Genomic DNA, 20,279 nt, shown 5'->3' with positions numbered 1-20,279 from the left:
GGCATCCTGCTTTAGGGTGGGATAAGCAATTCGTAGGGCACCTGAGCCACATCCTGCACCCACAATTACAGCCTCACTTTACGTCTTAAGAAGCGGAACATGAAGTCACTGTCCGCTCAGTCATGAGGGCAAGTAAACACTGGATAGCTCCCACCATTGCTGACTTTAACATCCACTCCCTTAGTACCCCCAAATACAGACCCCTTGGGACGGATGTTTGCCCACAGGGTATGAGCCTCACTTGACACTGAGTCTGTTACAGTGCTAGGGCACACCTCCTGGAGACGTTACCCCACAAACCAATGCCCATGGGCACCCAGACCGTGCCCCACCTAAGTCACATAATCACATCTCTAGACACTCTTAAGGCCTAGCTGTTTACCGATTCCCAAACAAGGACACACCGAGACCTATGCACACACTGGACACATCTACATGACCACACTCAACACCCCACAGCTCCCTGAAACTCAGAGGACCCAACCCTTATCCACTCAACAAAGCCACACATTCCCAGCAGCTCCCATCAGAGACATGCAAGACCCCAGTGCAGGACCTGAGGCATAGTTGAGCGATAGAGCACAGCCTAGCACGGGTGAGGCCATGACCTCAGTGGTCAGGGATGGCAAGTCACCCTGACAGTGGTTGTCCATAGGGCTTGTGTATGGAAATGTCTGGTGTCCAGAGTCCGCATCTCCTGCTTGGAGTCAGGCAGCCAGTCCTACTCAGCCTTCCTGCAGCATCTCCACTGGGCTCACCCCCAAACATTCCTCCTGGGTGCTGGAGAGGGACCTCTGGCCTGGCTTCCCTCACTCTCTCCCTGCTCTCCAGGTCTGGCCAGGGTCCCACCCCACCCTTTCCTTGATCTTTCTAAATCCTAGGATGAAATGGACTGTCAAAACAAGCTTGGCAGGTTTATATCCCTGCAAAGCACTGGGCCATGAATGCCCGTGTCCAAAACACAACCAGTTCACCCAGGGTGCTGCAGAAGGGCAGCAGGCCTTGCTGCCTCCACAGGGGTGTTAGCTGCAGTCTCCTCATAAGGAGCACAGGAGGCCTTGGTGAGTGGGGAACCAGGTCTGAACCTCAAGTAAGCCAGAATCCCTACAACTGCCTGGGAGCTTGATGGCCTCCAGCCAGAGGAGGGGCTGTGGGCCAGCCAACTCTTAATTCAATCTGGAATCCAGGAGATAGATTTCAGCTGCCGCATTCTTTCCCTGCCACCCCTTCTACCCCAAAGCCAAACAGTTCCCAGAGAGAGTCTATATCCAAGAGAGTAAGTGGGGTACAGGAGCCCACTGCCTTGCTCACCCCTCCCTCCGGCACTGTCTAAGGAGATGATGAGGAACCAGGGTTCACAGCAGCGTGCACTCAAAGGGGAAGTAACAGAATCCAACTTAGGGGCTCCTCTCAGGGAGCTGCCAAAGGGGGTGGTAGTATTGCCTTTGCTAGGAGGGTTGTGCCCCATTTCTGCAATTCTGTTGTCAAGAAAGTAGGGAGAGTCAGGCATGGTGGCGCACACCTTTAATCCCAGCACTGGGAGGAAGATGCAGGCGGATCTCTGTGTGTTCAAGGCCAGCCTGGTCTACAGAGTGAGTTTCAGGACAGCCAGAGCCACATCATCAGACTCTGTTTTGAAAAACAAAGCAAAAAAGTCAAGTAGGGAAACCTAAAACAGAACTGAGGCCCAGGAGACAGGAAGGGGCAGTTTGCCAGCTGATAGTGGAAAGTGTTGGGGACAGAGGTGGTTGGTTGCCCAGTGTGCTCGTCCCTCCCCACACGCTTACTCTGCTGAGGTAGGTGGGGAACCCGCCAGGGGGTGGGGGGTGGCCGGGGACCCCAACCAGGCTGGGCACCATGGTGATCGGAGCGGGGCCAGGACCACAGGCCACTTCTACCCCATGCCATCCCCAGGCTGCTGGGTTATGTGCCCAAGCTAGATGCTCAGGTCTTGGCTGTGGGACCCCTTCTGGAGGTCAAGCCCAGGTCATCTCAGGGTCCAGGTTCAGTTCCAGTCTTAGTAGCGGCCAACCTTGGCATCCCCGATGGCCCCCCAGACATCAAAGACAAATTCGTCCGGGAATGCGAAGTCACCAAGCCGTTCATCCAGAGCCTCTGCCAGTTCATCTGGGTTCCGTTTGTCTTTTCCCAGCTCCACCATGGTGGCAGCTGTCAGGGAGGAGAAAGATGGACACAGAGGGCATGAGGGACAGAAGGGAGCAGGAGGAGACCTGGAAGCCTGCTCCCACCTTCCAGGCATGGGTGCCCCACTCACCCAGTTCTGTGTCTCTGATCCCCATGTAGCTCTCTAGCAAGTCATCCACCTTCTCAATGGCCTTCTCCTCGAAGGCCGACGGCTGTGGAGGGGAGAAGACAGCACAGCAGGGTCAACAGACTGCTGTGATAGTGAATGTCTGCAGTGCTGGGGACGGTACCCGGGGCCTCACATGTGGTAGGCAACAGCTCTACCAATGGGCTGCACCCCCAGCTATTTTTTACACTTATTTATTTTGTGTGTAGGAGCGTTTGCCTGAGGAGGTCAGACGAGGACGCTGAATGCCCTGGAGCTGGAGTTAAGGGGTGGTTGAGAGCCACCCAATATGGATGCTTGGAACTGAACCTGGGTCCTCTTCAAGTGCAGCAAGTGCTCTAAACTGCTGTGCCATCTTTCCAGCCCCAACATTCAGATATTATTGTTCTTATTTTGAGACAAATTCTAAGTTGCCCAAACTCGTTTTGAACCCTAAACCCTCCGATCTCAGCTTCCCGGGTATCTAGGATCACAGGTCCCTGTCACACTAGGCTGGCTTTCACACACCTCCTTTCTGGTGACAAGCTCCTGTGGTTTGCATTACCCTTGAATATGAAATCCTCCTGCCTCAGAGACCATGCCTAGATGTGGTTTCTGTTTGCATCACTGAGGTCCACTCTGACAGGAAGTTACTAGGACTCCTATTTTACAGTAGGAAAACCAAGTCTCACTTGCCCAAGGAAGGCCCCAAAGTTGGGAGGAGGCAGATTTAAGCAGAGGTGTCCAGAGTTCCTCAGGTAATGAGAATGCTGTCACTGGCCCAAGGTGGCTCACTCACCAGATCCTCCACTGTGGCAGGACCCCGGGATCGGAGTCTGAGGGTCCCTCGGCCAGTGCCCAGTTGTGGGCCCGAGCCAGGGTGGCCACCCGCTGAACGCTGGCTGATCATATCTATGGGAATTTCAGCACACAGTCAGTACAGTGCTCAGGCAGCTGAGCTTACAGACACCTCTCACGAGCCTTGGGATAGAGGCTGGATTCCAGTGGACAGGACTTGACATGAATGGAGAGGGGCAGCGGGGGTCGGGCATAAAAGAAGCTAGAAGAGAATCCAGGACAGCTTCTACTTCTAGTTGAAGGGGTGGGAGCTGGGGAGGGGTGGGTATAACTACTGGGTCCCAGGTCAGTCCTATCTACCCATACCAGGGGCGCCTCAGGCCCATTCCTGAGAGTTAGTGAAGCCAGGTAGAAACAGCAGCAGGGCATGGGAGTTGTGCTGGGCAGCCAAGCCTCACTTCTCCAGGCTGAGGGGGCTGGCCAGGGTTGGGGGCAACTTCCTTCAGGCTGGGCTGCCAGCCAGCACCCAGTTCTAGGGTAGGGTGGGGCAGGCACCACTTTGCATTGCAGCTTGGGTGCCACCTGCTGGTGTTTCCCAGTACTGCAAGCCTTATTTTTGACGTGTTCAAGGTCATCCCAGTGGGTGGTCCAAGGTTTGCTCACCAAAGGCTTTTCGAGGCTCTGTGAGTTTGAGGGTGAAGGTGCGGCCTCGGGGAAGTTCCTTGAGGAGCCTGGCAACTTCATAGTGCCGACAGCCCAGCAGGCTCTGCCCATTGATGGCTTCAATCATGTCACCTACGCTGATGAGCTGGATGTGGTCAATCACACTGCCTTCCTTGATGCGCTGTGAAGGGGCTGGTGTCAGCTCTGGAAGCTCCACTGAGGTCCCATTACAGACTCTGACCACTGACTAAGGGTGTGCCACCCACCCGGGCACCTTAATGAAGGCATAGCCAGCCCCGTTGTCGGTGATGGTGAGCCCCAGTGCCTCCTCAGACTTGAATACTTCCACTTCTTTGCGCTGCCCCTTAACGTGGGCAAAGATGAAGTCCTCCAGCCCGATCTGGCCTCCCAGGAGCTTGTCCATATCCACTTTATGGGTGTTAAGGGTGCAGAACATCACCTGCAGGGGTGGGGTAAGATGCTCGTCCCCTCCTCCTGGGTCCCCTTTCCTAACACTTGGGATAGGAGGGGAGTCCAGAGAAGATAGCTACCCCAGGGAACGGGGACACCCAGAGCCAGGGCAAGGTCCGCTAGCTCAAGTGCTACGAGCAGGACTCCTGTCCTGGTAAGAACTCAGTGAACACTCAGTCAATGCTGGGGTGGATGAAGAGTCCACATTCCCACCTCGCCCTCCACCTGTCTCCACCGGATGCTCAGCCCCACTGCTGCCCTCCGTGACTTCTCTGCCTGCTTCTGTCTTGGGGTCATGTCTCCAGTGAATCACGGAGAAATACAAACTGCTCCTGACTTCCAGTTCCCATTGTGCTCTGGGGCACAGGCCTCCTAATGCCTCGCAGAAACCCAGTTACCACCTGTGGTCACCAATCCTCCACAACCTACCATGCTGCAGGCTACTCCAGACCTGAATGGAGATCAGCATCCACACCCCCACAACCTACTGGGATACCAGCCTCTCAAAGCCTGATGGGAAACCCACCCCCACATACCTACTGGGGTACCAGTTTCTCAAGGCCAGACACGAACTAAGTATCCTGTTGCAGCCATGCTTCCTAGATTCAGGAGTTGCTGGTGAGCAGATGGCATCAGCACCTGACCCCCAGTTCACAGGAATGCACAGCACACCCAGGCCTGTGGCTTGCTCTCAGGGGACCCTGGCCCCACTGTACCTCAGCAGCTGGTAGTCGGAAGGCCTCAGCAATCTTGCCATACAGCTCCTTGACATTGGTGAAGCCCTCGATGCGGCCTGTGGGACTACCATGGGCCAGCTGGGTGTGGAATACAAGGCGAGGCCGGAGGGCAGCAGGAGGTGGGGGTAAGCCCATCTGGGACTCCCCTGCTCCGCTTCCACCAAGAGGCCCGGGCTCCCCAACTCCCAGTCCGCTGCGGCCTGGCTCCGCCTCTTCATTTTCCACCAGAGGTGGTGCCTTTTTCCGCCGCCCCAGTCCCAGTGGCATGAGCAGCCAGAAGTGGGGGCTCGGCCAGGAGACCTGCAGAAAGGGAACTGGGCTTCATGCTCTGCGTGACAGCCTTGGGTGCCACCGTCACCACCACATGGTACCAATACCAACACTGCTCTGTTTTGCAGAGCAGATATCCTTAACTAGGGGCCTGGTGCGGGCTGGGGAAGGGGGGCCACCATTGAGCCTTAGCCCAGCCCTGATGATACAACTCATGGCTCCTAGGCACAGGGTTCCAGGACACCTCCAGAATATTGCCCCCAGCCCCCAGCCCGTGTAAAATGGTATTGTATTCGCACTGTGCAGACTTGGCTAGTACTTGGCCACAAAGCTGCGGCCCCTCCCATACTCAGGAATCAGCTCTAGACTTAAATCTATGGAAACTCTTGTTCCACTCTATTGTTTAAGGGGTAATAACAAAAAATTCCGTCCATGTTCAGCACAGGTGCAAGGCTCTTCCTGAACCAACCAATCCTCCCTTCCTCCCTCTGTGCTGGGGTGAGATTTCGGCCTTGTACATGTATACCCTAGCTACATGCCCAGACTGCTCCTTTTTATTTTCAGACATTTATCGCTTTGCTGCTCAGGATATCCTTGAACCTGCGATCTTCCTGCCTCAGCCTCCAGAGTAGCTGGGATGTAGCATATACCAGCACATCTGCCCTGAGTGTGTTCCATCTAGTGGGTTTGATCTGGGCATCCAGAACAGAAGGGAAGATAAAGGGCTGGCTCTACCCGGATGCTGGGGTGCAGCACAGTGGGGGGCCACATGCAGAGGAAGGCCCAGGTCTCTTCCCAGTAGGGGGTACCTATTACAGCCCACGCCACCTGCAGTGACCTCACTCAGCCCTCCTTCAAGAGCTCCTTAAGGCATCCGGCTCTAGCTACACCCACTTAGATGCACAAGCATACCCCTCTGAGACAGGCTGGCCTAGAACCTACAACCTCCTGCCCTCAGCTTCTCAAGAGCTGAAGAGAGATGGACACCACATCCGGGTTCACTGTTCCACCAGCTGCACTCATTAAAGCTGTGTACAAAAGCTCCCTAGCCTTTGGCTGGGGAGATGGCTCAGTTAGCAGAGTGCTCCTGAGGACTGGAGCTGGAGCCAGTTGTGACAGCATGCACTCGTGATGTGCTGGAGTCCCTGTCTCAAATACCAAGGTGGGAGACTGGCAAGGTGGCGTGGTGGGCAAAAACAGCTGCCATCAGGCCTGCAGAGCTGAGTTTGGTCCGTGGACCCACATGGTAGGTGTGCACTGTGCCATGTGTACCTACACACATACATATGCACACACACACAAATAAGCAAATGCAATAACATAAACACCCCAGTGGACAGCTCCTGAGGATTGACACCTGAGGCAGACGTGTGACACACAGAGGAAACAAAACCCTTGAGTCTCTCCCTCAAAGCACACAGCGCATGGCCCCTGCCAAGTCCCTTGGGACAGGGCAGGCTGATGAGTTCTAACAGGAAGTAGCACGTGACACACCCGCACAGAAACATTAATTACTGGAGCAATTCCCAGGAGCACGACAGCTCTTGACAGCGACCAGCAACAGCTGACATGGTGGTGATGTTACCATGCTGCATGGGTCTCCAGCAGCAGCAACTGCGGGCGCCTGGACGAGAATGTCCCCCCACAAGCTCATATATATTTCAATGTACGGTCCCTAGTTGACAGACTGTTTTGAGAAGGATTAGAAGGTGTGGCCTTGTGGAGAAATGTGGGCTTTGAGGTGTCAAACACCCGTGTCAGGCCCAATGTCTCCTTCTCTCTGCTTGCTGCCTCTGCATAAAATGCAAGCTCTCATGGTGCTGCGCCAGCACCATGCCCACCATGCTCTCTGTCATGCTCATGGACTCGTCCTCTGACACTGTTAGTAAGCCCTTAATTAATGCTTGCTTTAGTGAGTTGCCTTGATCGTGGTGTCCCCACAGCAACACAACAGTGACCTAAACAGCAGGGACGGACTCTCTGACAAGGTGCAATGGAAACGCAGCCAGAGTGAAAAGCACCAGCCAAGCATGGTGGTGCAGTATGGATTCAGACTCAGGCTGGAGAGCTTAGTGGGGAAAGCTCAGTGTAAGAAGACCTAAGATCAAATCCCCAGGACCCACGTAGCACTAGATGTGGTAATCCAAGCAGGCTTACGCTGAAAGCTGGAGACAATGTTGAGGAGCTTATGGGCCAGCTGGTCTGGTGTGTGGAGGCAATGAGATTCTGCCTCAAACAAGGTCAAGAGGACTGACCTGGGATTGTCCTCTGACCTTCCATAGACGCCAGGGTACGCATGTGCCTCTGTGTGTGTGTGCATGCATGCGTGGTTCAGGTCAGATTTGGTGGCAAGCACCTTTACCTGCTGAGCCATTAAATTGGCCCCTGTATCTGTTTTTCTTCCTTTAAAAAATACACTGTTACTGTACACACACAAGTGTGAAGGTACCTGGAAGGCAGGTCAGTGGCTCTATATGACTTCAAGGCCAATCTGAGCTCATAATTTCCAGGACAGCCACAGCTGCCTAGAGAAATTCTGTCTCACACCCACCCCACCCCTGACAAAAGTATGGGCTACCATGTTTCTGTGTGTTTCTGTGTTCACAGAGGTCAAAGGAAGCAGCCACATGGCATCTTCTACCGCTTTCTGCCTATTCCTTTTGAGGGAGGGCTTTCTGCTTCCCTTTGGCTAGTCTGGCAACCAGCAAGCCCCAGTGATGCTGGTCCTGGGGTCAGAACTCGGTCCTCACCTGAGCAGCAGCACTGTAACTGCCTCTCCAGCCCGGCACCCTTTTTTCTTAGACAGGGCTGACCTCAAACTCACAGAGATCACCTGCCTCTGCCTTCTCAGTGCTGGAATTAAAGGCGTGCTCCAGCGCTGCCCAGCTTTATTTTCTGGAGAAAGGGTCTTGCCATATTGTCCAGATTAATCTTGAGCTCGTGGTTCTCCTGCCTCAGTTTACAGTAGCTTAGACTATCGCACGTCCCACCATGCTCAGCCGTTTTACTCTAACAAACACTCCCTGACTAGGAGCACTACATCCAGCTGTACAGCTGTCCACTATGCTGCAGACACAGTAGGTATTAAGGGAGCAAAAGGGGTGAACCCCTGCCCACAGCTGCCTGCTCAGCTGTGGCTATCTTTCTAGTTTACTTATGAGAGGTACAATAAGCTGGCCGGAGCTGACCATCCCCTCCAGAACTGTGTGGTGCTGAAGCAGGGAGCGCGGCCCGGTCTCTGACCTCCCCCACACAAACATCTGGGACAAGAGAGTGCTAGGCGGACGGCAGTGCAGTTCACACACAGCACAACTCTGAATAGTGTGGCTGAGGGGGAGGGGAGGGAGACAATGAAGGCAGAGGGGAAGGAACCGGGCCGCAGCCCAGGTGAACAACCACCGATCCGCACCCAGCCTGACTTCATTTTCAAGCCACGGGCGCCCTCAAGGCATCTGATCTGTGATCCCTCCAGAAGCCGCTCGCGTAGCCCAGGCTGCCCTCACACTTGCTAGGTAACCAAGATTGACCTTGAACTTGTGATCCTCTTGCCTCACCTTCCTGAGTGGGAACACAGGAGTGCGTCAGCACGTCTGGCTCAGTTCATTTCATTATTTGGGGACAGGGTCACACCAAGTGGCACAGGCTTGCCTTCAACTCCTGACCCTCTTCTGTAGCTTCCCATGCCCTAGGGACTTCTTGTGTTCTGCAGATTTGCTCTCCTGAAGGGCAATGAAGGTACAAGGGAACCCAGTTGGCCGAACCACATCTTCCTGAGGGTTCCCTGTTCACTGTCATGCATTCTTCTGACCCTGCAGGTTCCATTCCCACCCCACTCACCTACACTACAGTTGCCTCTGGGTCCTCAGGCATCCCTTAGCCTCCAGCTTCCTGTCAAGACAGCAGCCAGAATGACCCTACAGTCACCTCGTGTTCTGCTCTGCTCTCCCACTGTCCAGCACCCTCCCTTACGTCCCTCAGCTGGGAAAGGCATTTTATGTCTTTGTCCACTGTCTGCTGAGGGGAGAGATCTGTGTCACTAGTGGCATCCCTCAGTATGTGGGACAGAACAGCCACAGGAAATCATGTTGGATGAGTGAGGGCCCTGTGTGACTGAGGGAGGAAAGGCAAGACTGGCCATCTCCCAGGAGAGCACAAGCCCCACACCACGGTCCTCACCCTGTTCTGGGCAGTGAGGCACCACTTGACTTCTCGCTGGAGGCTTGCTTTTGCACATGGGAGAATCAATGGTGCTCCTGATTGGCTTGTTAGTGGACTACCTGTTAACTGTTGTTTGTTGACTTCTCTGTGTGTATGTAGGTAGACTTCTTTCCCTCCACCAGGTGTGTCCTGGAGGTCAAAGCCAGCTCTTCAGGTTTGGAGGCAAGTGCCTTTACTCACTGAGCCAACCCACCTTCTTTAAGATTGTATTTTGCATTATTTGTATAGGTGTGAGCCTGCATGAGGTTATGTGCACCTGAGCGCAGGTGCCTGCAGAGGCAGAAGGCACCGGATCCCCTAGGGATGGAGTTACAAGCAGTGGTAAGCAGCCCAACATGGATGCTGGGAACCACTCTCAGCTGCTGAGCCCTGCCTCTGGGTCTCACTGTGCTCCTTGGGCCTGTGCTCACTCATGCCCATGGATGTGTGGGCGCGTGTGGAGGTTAGAGGTCAACCTTGGGTATTGGTCTTCAAGTGCCATCACTTGGCTTTAAAAAAAATTATTGGGGTTGAAGAGATGGCTCAACAGTTAGAGCACTGCCTACTCTTCAAAAAAAAAAAAAAAACCTGGGTTCGAATCTTAGAACCCACATAGCCACTAACAACTGCCTCCAACTCAAGTACTAGGGAGGATTTCATATCCTCTTCTGCTCCGTGTGCAGACATGCAGGCAGACAAAAATAAATAAATAAATAAGTTTTTAAAAATTATTAGTTTCAGGCTAGGCAGGCCAACACAGCAAGTTCTAGGACAACCAGAACTACATAATGAGACCCTATCTCAAAGGAAAAGGATTCATTTGTGTGCATGTGTGTTGTCACAGTGTGCAGAGGCTGTGGGCGTCAGTTCTGCCCTTCTACACTCAGGTCGCAGGCTTGGGGGCAGCCTCTGCACTGCTGAGCCATGTCTCTAGGGTCACCCTTTTTGTACTGGGAATTGAACTCCCAGCCTCAAGTATGCTAAGCAAGCGCTCTACCACTAAGTTATCCTATATTCCTAGCCCCATTTTGTCTTTCTGAGACAAGGTCTGAGCTCTCCAATTAGGCTGGCTGGCCAATGAGCCCCACAGGTCCTGCTGTGTTGTCCCCAGTGCTGGGGTAAAAACTGCAAGCCACCAAGCCTAACATTTCCATGTGGGCTCTGACTGTCAAACTCAGCTGGCGCAGCGAGCACTTTACCAAGTGCTGTCTCCACGGACTACCTGGCCCCTGCATGGTTTTCTTTTGCTTTTCTGAGGAGGGTCTCCTTGTGTACTACACAATAGCCTCAAATGAAGATCCTCCTTCCTCATCTCCCATGCCCTGGGATAACAGGCCTGTTCCACACCTGGCTGGTTCGGCTTTACTTGGATGTTTTTCTTACTGATTTGTGAGAACTCTTTATATATTCTGGGCACTAGTTTTTACTGGTTCCTTCATCTCTGTCCATAGTTCTGTATCCCAGAACTCACTCACTGGCTACTAGACAAAGGTAAACTCTAATGAATTACATAGAAATGTCCTCTAAAATTATGTCACCACATTCACTAGCAGAGAACAGCGGAGGCACCCCCAGTACACAGTCTCTAGATCACCAGTCCTTGTTCTTTCGTCTTTGAGACAAGATTTCTCTGTGTAGTCCTGGCTGTCCTGGAACTTGCTCTGTAGACCAGGCTGGCCTCGAACTTGGAGACCTGCCTGCCTATGACTCCTGAACGCTGAGATTAAAGGTGTACACATCACCGCCTGGTTTAAGGCAAGTATCTTAACCCCTCTGAGCTCATAGGAAACCATGTGTGTTCCTGGGGTGGTCCCCAGAGCACTATTAGGTTGTGTGTTGTGTTGATGCACTGTCTTACCGCACTGTCTTGGAACCCCACACCCCAGCCTCCTTTCTGTCTCTGAACATGTTCAAGGCTCTGGTTTAGTCTAGCTTTTGTGTGCCCTCTGGTGAGTGACACAGGCATTGAGGATCATGCCATGGACCCCGAGCTGTAGTACAGTGGCCTGGATTCAAGCCCCTTTGCCACTCACCAGAGGCACAGACAAAGTCAAGTTGCTTAACTTCATGAGGCCCCTGTTTTCCCATCTGAAAATGTGGCAGAGTTCGTGTCTCTCAGGGTGTGCTGCACGGCACCTGCTCAGTACTCCAGCACACACGTCAGGAAGTGTTGGAAGTGTCACTATGTGCAGTGAGAGACAATGCTCCAACCTTTCATCCACTAGGAAGGTGCTCTACTGCTGGCCCCTCCCCTCCCCCACCGCTGGATCCTCAGCAGGGGTTGTACTGTTGACCCACACCTCCAGACTGCTCCAGTCTCTATTACTGTTATATCCTTCCTTCCCTGGCCCAGGGGCATCCAAGTTCCTAACTTGGCAAGGCTATTCCAGATATCTCCAGGAAGTAGGCTTGCCCTAGCCCACTGGAGAGGCTCCACAGGACTTGGGCCTATGCACTTAGCTGTACATTACCCTGGACAGACAGACAGAGTTCATCTCCCAACATCCCAGTTGTTATTTATCTTTGTGTCTCTATTTTTGAAGTGTTTTTTTTTATGCGTATGAGGGCTTTGCTGCATGTCCATCTGTGCACCACTGGGTGCGGGGTGCCTGCAGAGGTCAGAAGGCACTACCGCTAGAGATGGTTGTAAACCATGTAGGTGCTGGGACTCGCACTCCCAGCATGCACTGTCTCCCCAGCCCGGGTCTCTATAGCATCCCTCATCTGTCTCCGACCTCACAAAGGGATCCTACCACATAGGGGAAAACTTGAAAAGTGTACCAGGCGCCCCAAGCCCCCACAGACTCACATCTCTAGCTTCAGTCCCGTGCCAGCTATTCTATGCTTTGCTCTGCCTGGGGTGTGCGAGCTGCCCCTGCCCAGTGATGCTCTCTGAGAGGCCACTCAGCACTCAGACAGATCTGCAATGGCTGCCCATGGAAACTTGTGGCCTGTTCCCCACTAGAGTGCAGAGAATTCTGTCCTGCTTTTGGAGGGCAGTTTCCTCCAAGCCCAGTGACTGCTTAGTCCTTGTAGGTGATGGGGGTGTAGCTCGAGGTAGAGCACCTGCCTAGCATGTGATGCCTAGGGTTCCCCAAGAGCTGAACTGTAGAATGTCTTATACCTGACTGACTGTGGCCCAAGCCCCACCGTGACCGTTAGAGAGCTAGGAGCACCTCCCACTGTCTGCAGGAGCTGAAGGGAAGTGGGCTGGATGGATTTCCGGAGTCCAGCGCTCTCATCCCAAAAAGGGCCTGAAACTTAGCAACCCCCACCCGCAGTCACAGAAAAGCTAAGTGGGAGGAGCAGGAAGCAGGGAAGGGGGGGTCCTGGGGCTCAGATAACACCTGGCTTAGGGGACACCACACCTGCTCCCCTGTCGTCCCTCCCTCCTTACCCCCAGCACAGTACTGCTTTGGGGAGGGCTGGAGGCCTCTGATTCATTCTTGAAAAACCGGATCCTAAAAGGTCTCATCTCTCCAGTGTTTCCGGGGCGGGGGCTGAGGGGCGTGAACGCACCGCTCGCCCGGTCTTGGCGGCCGCCGAAGCCCAACACCCCAGATACCCGGCCTCTACACTCCCAGGCATTTCCTTTGCAGTAAAGTGGACAGGGTGGGTGGAGAGGGTATGGGATTCAAGGTCCCATGGTGTTTGGGCTTTGCCTCTCCAGCTCAAGAGAAGGGACACGAGGGCAACTTGGAAGCTGTCTAGTGACCTGTGGGCGCGGGGAGGGACGCAAAACCCGGCAGGTACGGCTCCGAAGTGAATATGGGGGTGGCGGTGTGCAGTGAGTCCAGGGGCTGATCAGGGACGATCTCTGGTATTAGTTTCAGGACTCAAAGGCGTGGGTTCCTCATCCCCACCAGCCACTCACTACCTGTGTGACCTTGAGTGAGTCACTCCACCTCTCTGGCCCAGGTGCCTCACTTCTAAAAGAAGTTAAGAGCCCCTCCCAGGAGGCTGTTTTGATTCAATGCAGTGCACCGAAAGCGTCTGACGAGAAAGCTCTGGGTCCGGGCTAGCAAGTGGGGGAGGGATCCAAACTATTACTGTGGTTGTTATTGTTATCCACGCCCGGTGGTCTCGGTGTCCCCGCGGGCCAGCTTCTGGGCAGGGGCCCGGGAGGGGTCTGGACCCACCACCAACAGGGAGCGTCCCGGGTGCAGAGGGCAGGGGTGGACCGGAGGCCCCGGCCTGCGGGGAGGGGTCCGTCCTTGGGGTCCCGTCGCGGCCAGCCCCACCCCGCCGCCACGGCTCCATGCCCGGGAGGCCGCCCCAGGCCGGGGACACTCACCTGCGCCGCAGCCACCCCGCGCGCCCAGTTCGGTCCTCTGGAAACTCGGCCCGGCTTCTCCCTCGGCCTCCGGTACCTGGGCGGGGCCGGCGTCCCGAGCGGACCAATCAGCAGCGGCCTCCCGCACTCGCGGCCAATGGGCGCCTCCCGTCGGAACGCTCCAGAGGGATCCCTCCGCCGAACCTCGGCCTCCCCCCCGCGCGCGCAGTGGTCCGATCTTACTTGGTCTAAATGGCGGCGGGCTGAACCATTGCGGGGCTGCGCAGGGGGGAGGTCGGGAGACAGGGCGGGAGCTGGCGGTAAGAGTCAGATGACAGGGTTTGGAGGATTGTGCGCGGGCATCCAAGGAAGCGGGCTATTTGGGAGGTCAGCGAGGGGGGGCTGAGAGCAGCCCCCAGCCCAGCTTCCCTCCCAGAGAGACTGATTCTACAGAGTGGGCCATAGTGAATGGGGAGGGTCCCGCGTGTCTCTGCTTCTTCCACTCTACACAATAGACAAAGGCAATCGTGCATTCATTCAGTCTTTCAATCTTTAAGTGCTCCTGCCTGGTACCAGGCTCGGCCTTGGCTCTACAGACACGTGGATGGAGAGAACCAAAGAGCACTTGGCAAGCAAAGCTGTGTAAGAAGACACTATGGAGAATATTTAAACAGTCGACTTGTCAATTGAGTACCTACTTTGCAGAATCCCTAGATGATGACCAACCAGTGCAGGCCTCTACTCTTCTACTTCCCCCCACCCCCAGACAAGACAGCACTAGCTATCCTGGAACTTGCTCTGTTCACCAGGATGGCCCCGAACTCACAGAGCTCTGCCTGCCTCTGCCTCAGAGCGCTGGGGTTAAAGGCTTTTGCCATTACTGCCCAGCTAGAAAATTGAGTTTTTCTTTCTTCTAGGTTTCTTGGTTTCTCCAAGGTTGAGCCTCATCAGAGTTCCTCTTCCTCTTGTACTGGGAGTTAAACCATGTTCTTGTGCATGCTGGCCAAGTGCCCAAGGTGAGACGCTGTAGTTGGACTTTCCGTTGAGACAGGTGCCGGCACACAAAAAACGACACGGAAACTTGTTATTGATTATGAAAGCTTGGCCTTAGCTTAGGCTTTTCCCCAACCAGCTCTTCTAACTTAAGTTAACCTGTTTCTGTTAATCTATGTTCTGTCTCGTGGCTCGGTTACCGCTCCTCTGTACCATATGTCCAACTTCAGTGTCTGGCTGGTGTCTCTTTGCACACTCAATTCCTCCCGTGTTTCTCTCTCTCTCTCTGGAAGTCCGCCTATTCTCTCCTGCCTAGCTATTGGGTATTCAGCTCTTTATTAAACAAATCACAGTGATAGATCTTCACACAGTGTAAACAAATATTTTGCAAATAAACCACAGTCACTGGTGGATTCTAGGCTGCAGTCTACTTGCAAGCCATGTCTCCTGCATACACACACACAGACACACACACACACACAGAGTTGACAAACCTATATGAATAGCAGCAGACAGGCCAGGTAGACTTCACCTACCATAAGGTGGACTCAAGTTCAAGAACAAAAGACACAGATGTACCTGGAGAGAGGCCAGGTGGACAGGTGAGATTACATTCTGGTCACTCTGCTAGTGCTGGGACTGGCCCCAGGGTTCTGTGAGTTTTGAGGATTGCTAGGGGACCCCAACAGAGCTTTATTGAATTACTAGGTCTTTGCAGCTCCCAGAGAGAGCTGGGATGGCTCCCAGCCTCAGCAGGATGTGCAGAAAGGCAGAAAGGAAGGAAGCTTGGGCTTTCGATCTCGGGGCCCCGCCCAGCTAGCAAACACACTGTGCCGTGGCCAGGACAGTGAGGATGGATGCTGTCCCTCCCATCTTGTCCTGTTAACGCTGGCCGTCCCCATCGAGCAGGCCATTGCCTTGGTTAGGCCAGTGACCTCCAGTTGAGCATAGCCCTGTGTGAGTTTGGCACGGAATCTAGAGAAGGTTGAATGTGGGGCCCAAACTGCAGGGTGCTGAGCTCCAATCCCCTGTCTCCTGGACTGTTAAGAAAGTGCTCAAAACAGAGGGTCGTGGGATTGCCCGAGGGCACAGGGAAGACCTGGGCACCTTCCCAGTGTTATATGCCTGAAACAGATAGGGAGACCAGGCTGGGGAGTGATGTGGAACTAAACTTCAAGTCTGTCTTCTTTGTAAAATTATAAAGATAGGAGCAGGCAAGATCACTCAATGGGTAAAGGTGGTTGTTACCAAGCATTACTGCCAAAGATCCATCCCTGGGACCCACATGGTAGAAGAGGGAACTGACTCCTGCGAGTTGTCATCTGACTCCCCCCCCCCAAACACACACAAACACACTTTTCAAAATAAAAATGTGAGCTGGGCATGGTGGCACACGCTTTCATCCCAGCACTCAGGAGGCAGCCACTAAGATCTCTCTAGGCCCACCCTCTGCCCCCACTTCAAAAATTTTAAAGTAGGATTAAAGAAATGGCTTGGCGGTTAAGAGCACTGGTTCAATTCCCAGCAACCACAAGGTGACTCACAACCATATGCAGTGGGATCTGGTGCCCTCTTTTGGCCTGCAGGTATACAAGCATACAGAATACTGTATACATAATAAAGAAATAAATCTTTAAAAAACTTTTTTAAAAGTAGGGCCAAGGGACTGGAAAGATGGCTCAGCAGTTAAGAGTACTGATTGCTCTTCCAGATTGGATTTCCAAATTGGATTTCCAGCAACCGCATGGAGGTTCACAACAGTCTATAGCTCCAGTTTCAGGGCATCCAGTGCCCTCTTCTGGTCTCCACAGGCACCAAGAATACACATGGTACACAGACATACATGTAGGCAAAATACCCACATAAAGTAATTTTTAGTTATCTTTTAAAGACTGGAGATGGCTCAGATAATACTTAAAAGTGCTTGCCACTCAAACACAAGGCCCCAAGTTCCATTCCTAGAACCAATGTTAAAAACAAACAGGTGTGGTGGTTTGGATAAAAAGAGCCCCCATTGACTCGCAGGGAGTGGCATTATTGGAGGTGTAGCCTTGTAGGAAGAAGTGTGTTGCAGGAGTGGGCTTTAAGGTTTCAGAAGCTCAAGGCCCAGTGTCACCCTTTCCCTGCTGTCTGCTGATCCTGGTGAGAGACCCTGTCTCAAAAGCAAGATGGGACTGGTGGTGGTTAAACCCTTTAATCCCAGCATTCCAGAGACAGAGGCAGGTGGATCTCTGTGAGTTCAAGGTCAGCCTGGTCTACAGAGTGAGTTCTAGGACAGCCAGGGTTACAGAGAAGGCCTGTCTCAAGAACAAAGAAATAACAAAAACCCCCAAGGTCCCCAAAATCGAGGTCGACAGTCTCTCAGGAATGAGGTTGTGCTTTGGCCTTCATATCCAGGAGCATGTATTCACATGTACCTGCACACACACAAACACACACACACACACACACATCAGCACATGCGCGCCTACACACACACACACATAAACAAATGAATAAATCATTTTGCTGCCACTAAAGGAATATTTTTTTCACACGATCTTAAAGGATTGGTACCCAGACTGCTTATCAGTTAGAGCAAGGGGAAGAAGTCACATCCACGATGTGACTTACCATGACTCAACTTGGATTTTTTTGGTTTTGTTTTTAGTATTTTGGCTGGCCTCCCAGTCACCAAGTAGCCCAGGCTGGATTTGAGCACAGTCTTTCTTTTTTCTTTTATTGGTTTTTCAAGACAGAGTTTCTCTGTGAAGCCCTAGCTGTTCTGGATGCTGTCTTGTAGACCAGGCTGGCCTCAAACTCACAGAGATCTTCCTGCCTCTGCCTCCTGAGTGCTGGGATTAAAGGCGTGTGCCACCACTGCCCGGCTTTGAGCACAGTCTTCCAAGTGCTAGGACAACAGCCAGGCGCTGCCATGCTAGATGGACTACAATTTTCCCTGTTGTGATAGTATATTAGCTACTTTTAGCATTTCTTTGACAAAAGCAATTTAAGAGTTTGATTCACAGTTTGGAGAAAGAGTCCATCATGGTGGGAAGTTACAGTCACCCTGCAGCTTCAGTCAGGAAGGAGAGAGAGAGAGAGAGGGAGGGAGGGAGGGAGGGAGGCAGAGAGGGAGAGAGAGAGAGAGAGAGAGAGAGAGAGAGAGAGAGAGAGAGAGAGAGAGAGAGAGAGGCTCTTTATTCAGTCCAGGACCCCAGCCCTCAGGGTGGTGCTGCTCTAGACAGGGTAGGCCCTCCTGTACCAGTTAAACTTTTCTAGGAATGCTCCCACAAACCTGCCTAGGTGTGTGTCTCCATAGCAATGGTATCAGTTACTGTTCTACAGCTGCAATGATACCATGGCCAGCTCAGTGGTGGTGGCACACCACTTTAATCCCAGCACTTGGGAGGTAGAGGTAAGTGGATTTCGGTGAGTGGTGAGTTCGAGGCCAGCCTGGTCTATAGAGCTAGTACTAGGACAGTTGGAGATGTAACTCAGAGAAACCTTGTCTCTAAAAATAAACTGCTGGGTGGTGGTGGTGCACACCTTTAATCTCAGCACTCAGGAGGCAGAGGCAGGTAGATCTCTGTGAGTTTGAGGCCAGCCTAGTCTATAGAATAAGTTCCAGAGCAGTCTCCAAAGCTACAGAGAAGCCCTGCCTCAAAAAATAAAAAAATAAATGAATAAATAAATAAAATAGACAAACAAACAAGACACCATGACCAAGGCAATGAATAAAACTTTTGATTTTAGCTTACATTTTTAGAAGGTTTGAGTCCAAACTATCAAAATGAGGACATAGTGGCCGGAACAGCTAGGGGCTCACATCTTCATCTGCACGTACAAGGCAGTGGGGGAGGGGGAAGAAGAAGAGAGAGTGTGTGTCTGGGAATGATTTGAGTCTCTGAAACCTCAGAGTCCCCTAATGGCATACCTTCAAAAAGGACACACCCTAATCCTTCCCAAACAGTGGCACCAACTGGGGACCATTTTTTTTTGCTATTGTTTTTTTTTTTTTTGAGGTAGAGTTTCTCTCTGTAACAGCCCTTGCTGTGTCTTGGAACTTGCTTTGTAGACTCAGAGATCAAACTCAGGTATCAAACTCAGAGATCAAATTCAGAAGGCCTCTGCCTTCTGAATGCTGTGATTAAAGGCATGTGACAGTGTGCCTGGAAGTGAGGGGACCAAATAGTAAAACTATAAACTATGGGGGATCATCTTCATTCAGACTACTACATCCCATCCCTGGCCCCTATAGGCTTGTGGCCCTATCATAAACAAAATGCACTTAGTCCAGTTCAAAAGTCCCTATAGTCTTTCACAATGTCAACACAGTGTAAAAGTCCAAACAAAGTCTCTTCTGAGACTGAAGGCAATCTCTTAACTGTAACCCTCTGTAAATTCAAAAAGCAAGTCACACACTTCCAACATACAATGGCCCAGAATATGCATTACCATTCCAAGGGGAAGGAAAGAAACACAGTGAGGAAATACTGGAGCAAAGCAAGACCAAAACCCAGAAGGGCAAACTCAAAATCCTGTAGTTCCAGCAGAGAGGTGGTGGCGCACACCTTTAATCCCAGCATTCGGAAGACAGAAGCAGGCAGATCTCTGTGAGTTCAAGGCCAGCCTGGTCTACAAGAGCTAGTTCCAGGACAGGCTCCAAAGCTACAGAGAAACCCTGTCTCAAAAAACCAAATAATAAATAATAAAGAAATAAATAAACCCTGCAGTTCCGTGTCTGATGTCAAACAGTTTAGGTAGATCCATCCTTCCAGCTTGCTGCCTGCAATAGTGATTCTAAATCCAGTCAAGCCGACCATGAGATGGGCGGGTGGCACAACTCCATCTTTTGTCGAAATGATACCGAATCACAGCACATAGAGTAGCAATAGTCCACCGTTGGACCCCAAGTTTCCTTCATCTCATACTGCAAGACTTATTTAGTAGATCTCTAAAAGACCCTTAAGCCTTTGAAGCCCCAGCTCTCCTGAAAAGTCCCAAGACAGTTCTAGGCCTGAAGGCTGTCTCTGTGAGCCCGGAGGGGTCGCTAACTGTGAGCCTGCTGTGGTTTGAATGTGAAAAGTCCCTCAAAGGCACATGGGTCCTGGCTGGAGGTGCTGGCAGGGACCTTGAACTGCCACAGAGTTGTGACAATAAACATAGCTACAGCCGATACCTCTGCTATGAGGCTCGGAAGCTAAGGAATGGGCTGGATCCAGCCGCCAAAGCCACGATTTTAGTCCTACCAATATTGCTTGGTATATTAAAGACTCATGTGGTCACAAAAAGAGAGATATACAATAAAAGAAAGATTCAACGTTGAAGAAAAACTAAATGGTTTACAGAGTGTTAAAAATATTTGTAGGCAGCCGGGTGGTGGTGGCGCACGCCTTTAATCCCAGCACTCGGGAGGCAGAGGCAGGCGGATCTCTGTGAGTTCGAGACCAGCCTGGTCTACAAGAGCTAGTTCCAGGACAGGTTCTAAAAGCTGCAGAGAAACCCTGTCTCGAAAAAAAAAAAACCAAAAAAAAAATATTTGTAGGCTAAAGGTTAAAGTTCTTAAAGGAAAGAAAAAGAAAGAAAGGAAGAAAGAAAGAGTAGT

The 20,279-nt window shown here is 52.3% G+C and overlaps 1 protein-coding gene across 1 annotated transcript; it reads right to left on the bottom strand.

Moving 5' to 3' along the window:
• Positions 1-1,521: 1,521 nt before the first annotated feature.
• Positions 1,522-13,804, bottom strand: Gipc1 (GIPC PDZ domain containing family member 1). Its single transcript, XM_038312842.1, has 7 exons — positions 13,721-13,804; positions 4,939-5,259; positions 4,026-4,211; positions 3,752-3,932; positions 3,090-3,202; positions 2,276-2,357; positions 1,522-2,169 (listed from the first exon to the last, which is right to left on the bottom strand). The coding sequence occupies exons 2-7, from the start codon at positions 5,224-5,226 to the stop codon at positions 2,018-2,020; spliced, it is 1,002 nt and encodes a 333-aa protein (XP_038168770.1). The 5' UTR covers positions 5,227-5,259; positions 13,721-13,804; the 3' UTR covers positions 1,522-2,017.
• Positions 13,805-20,279: the final 6,475 nt, after the last annotated feature.

The sequence above is a fragment of the Arvicola amphibius genome, chromosome 15, assembly GCF_903992535.2.
Source record: "Arvicola amphibius chromosome 15, mArvAmp1.2, whole genome shotgun sequence".
Taxonomy (NCBI): domain Eukaryota; kingdom Metazoa; phylum Chordata; class Mammalia; order Rodentia; family Cricetidae; genus Arvicola; species Arvicola amphibius.
The sequence above is the reverse complement of the archived record's forward strand: the minus strand, read 5'-3'. Positions and strand labels throughout refer to the sequence as shown.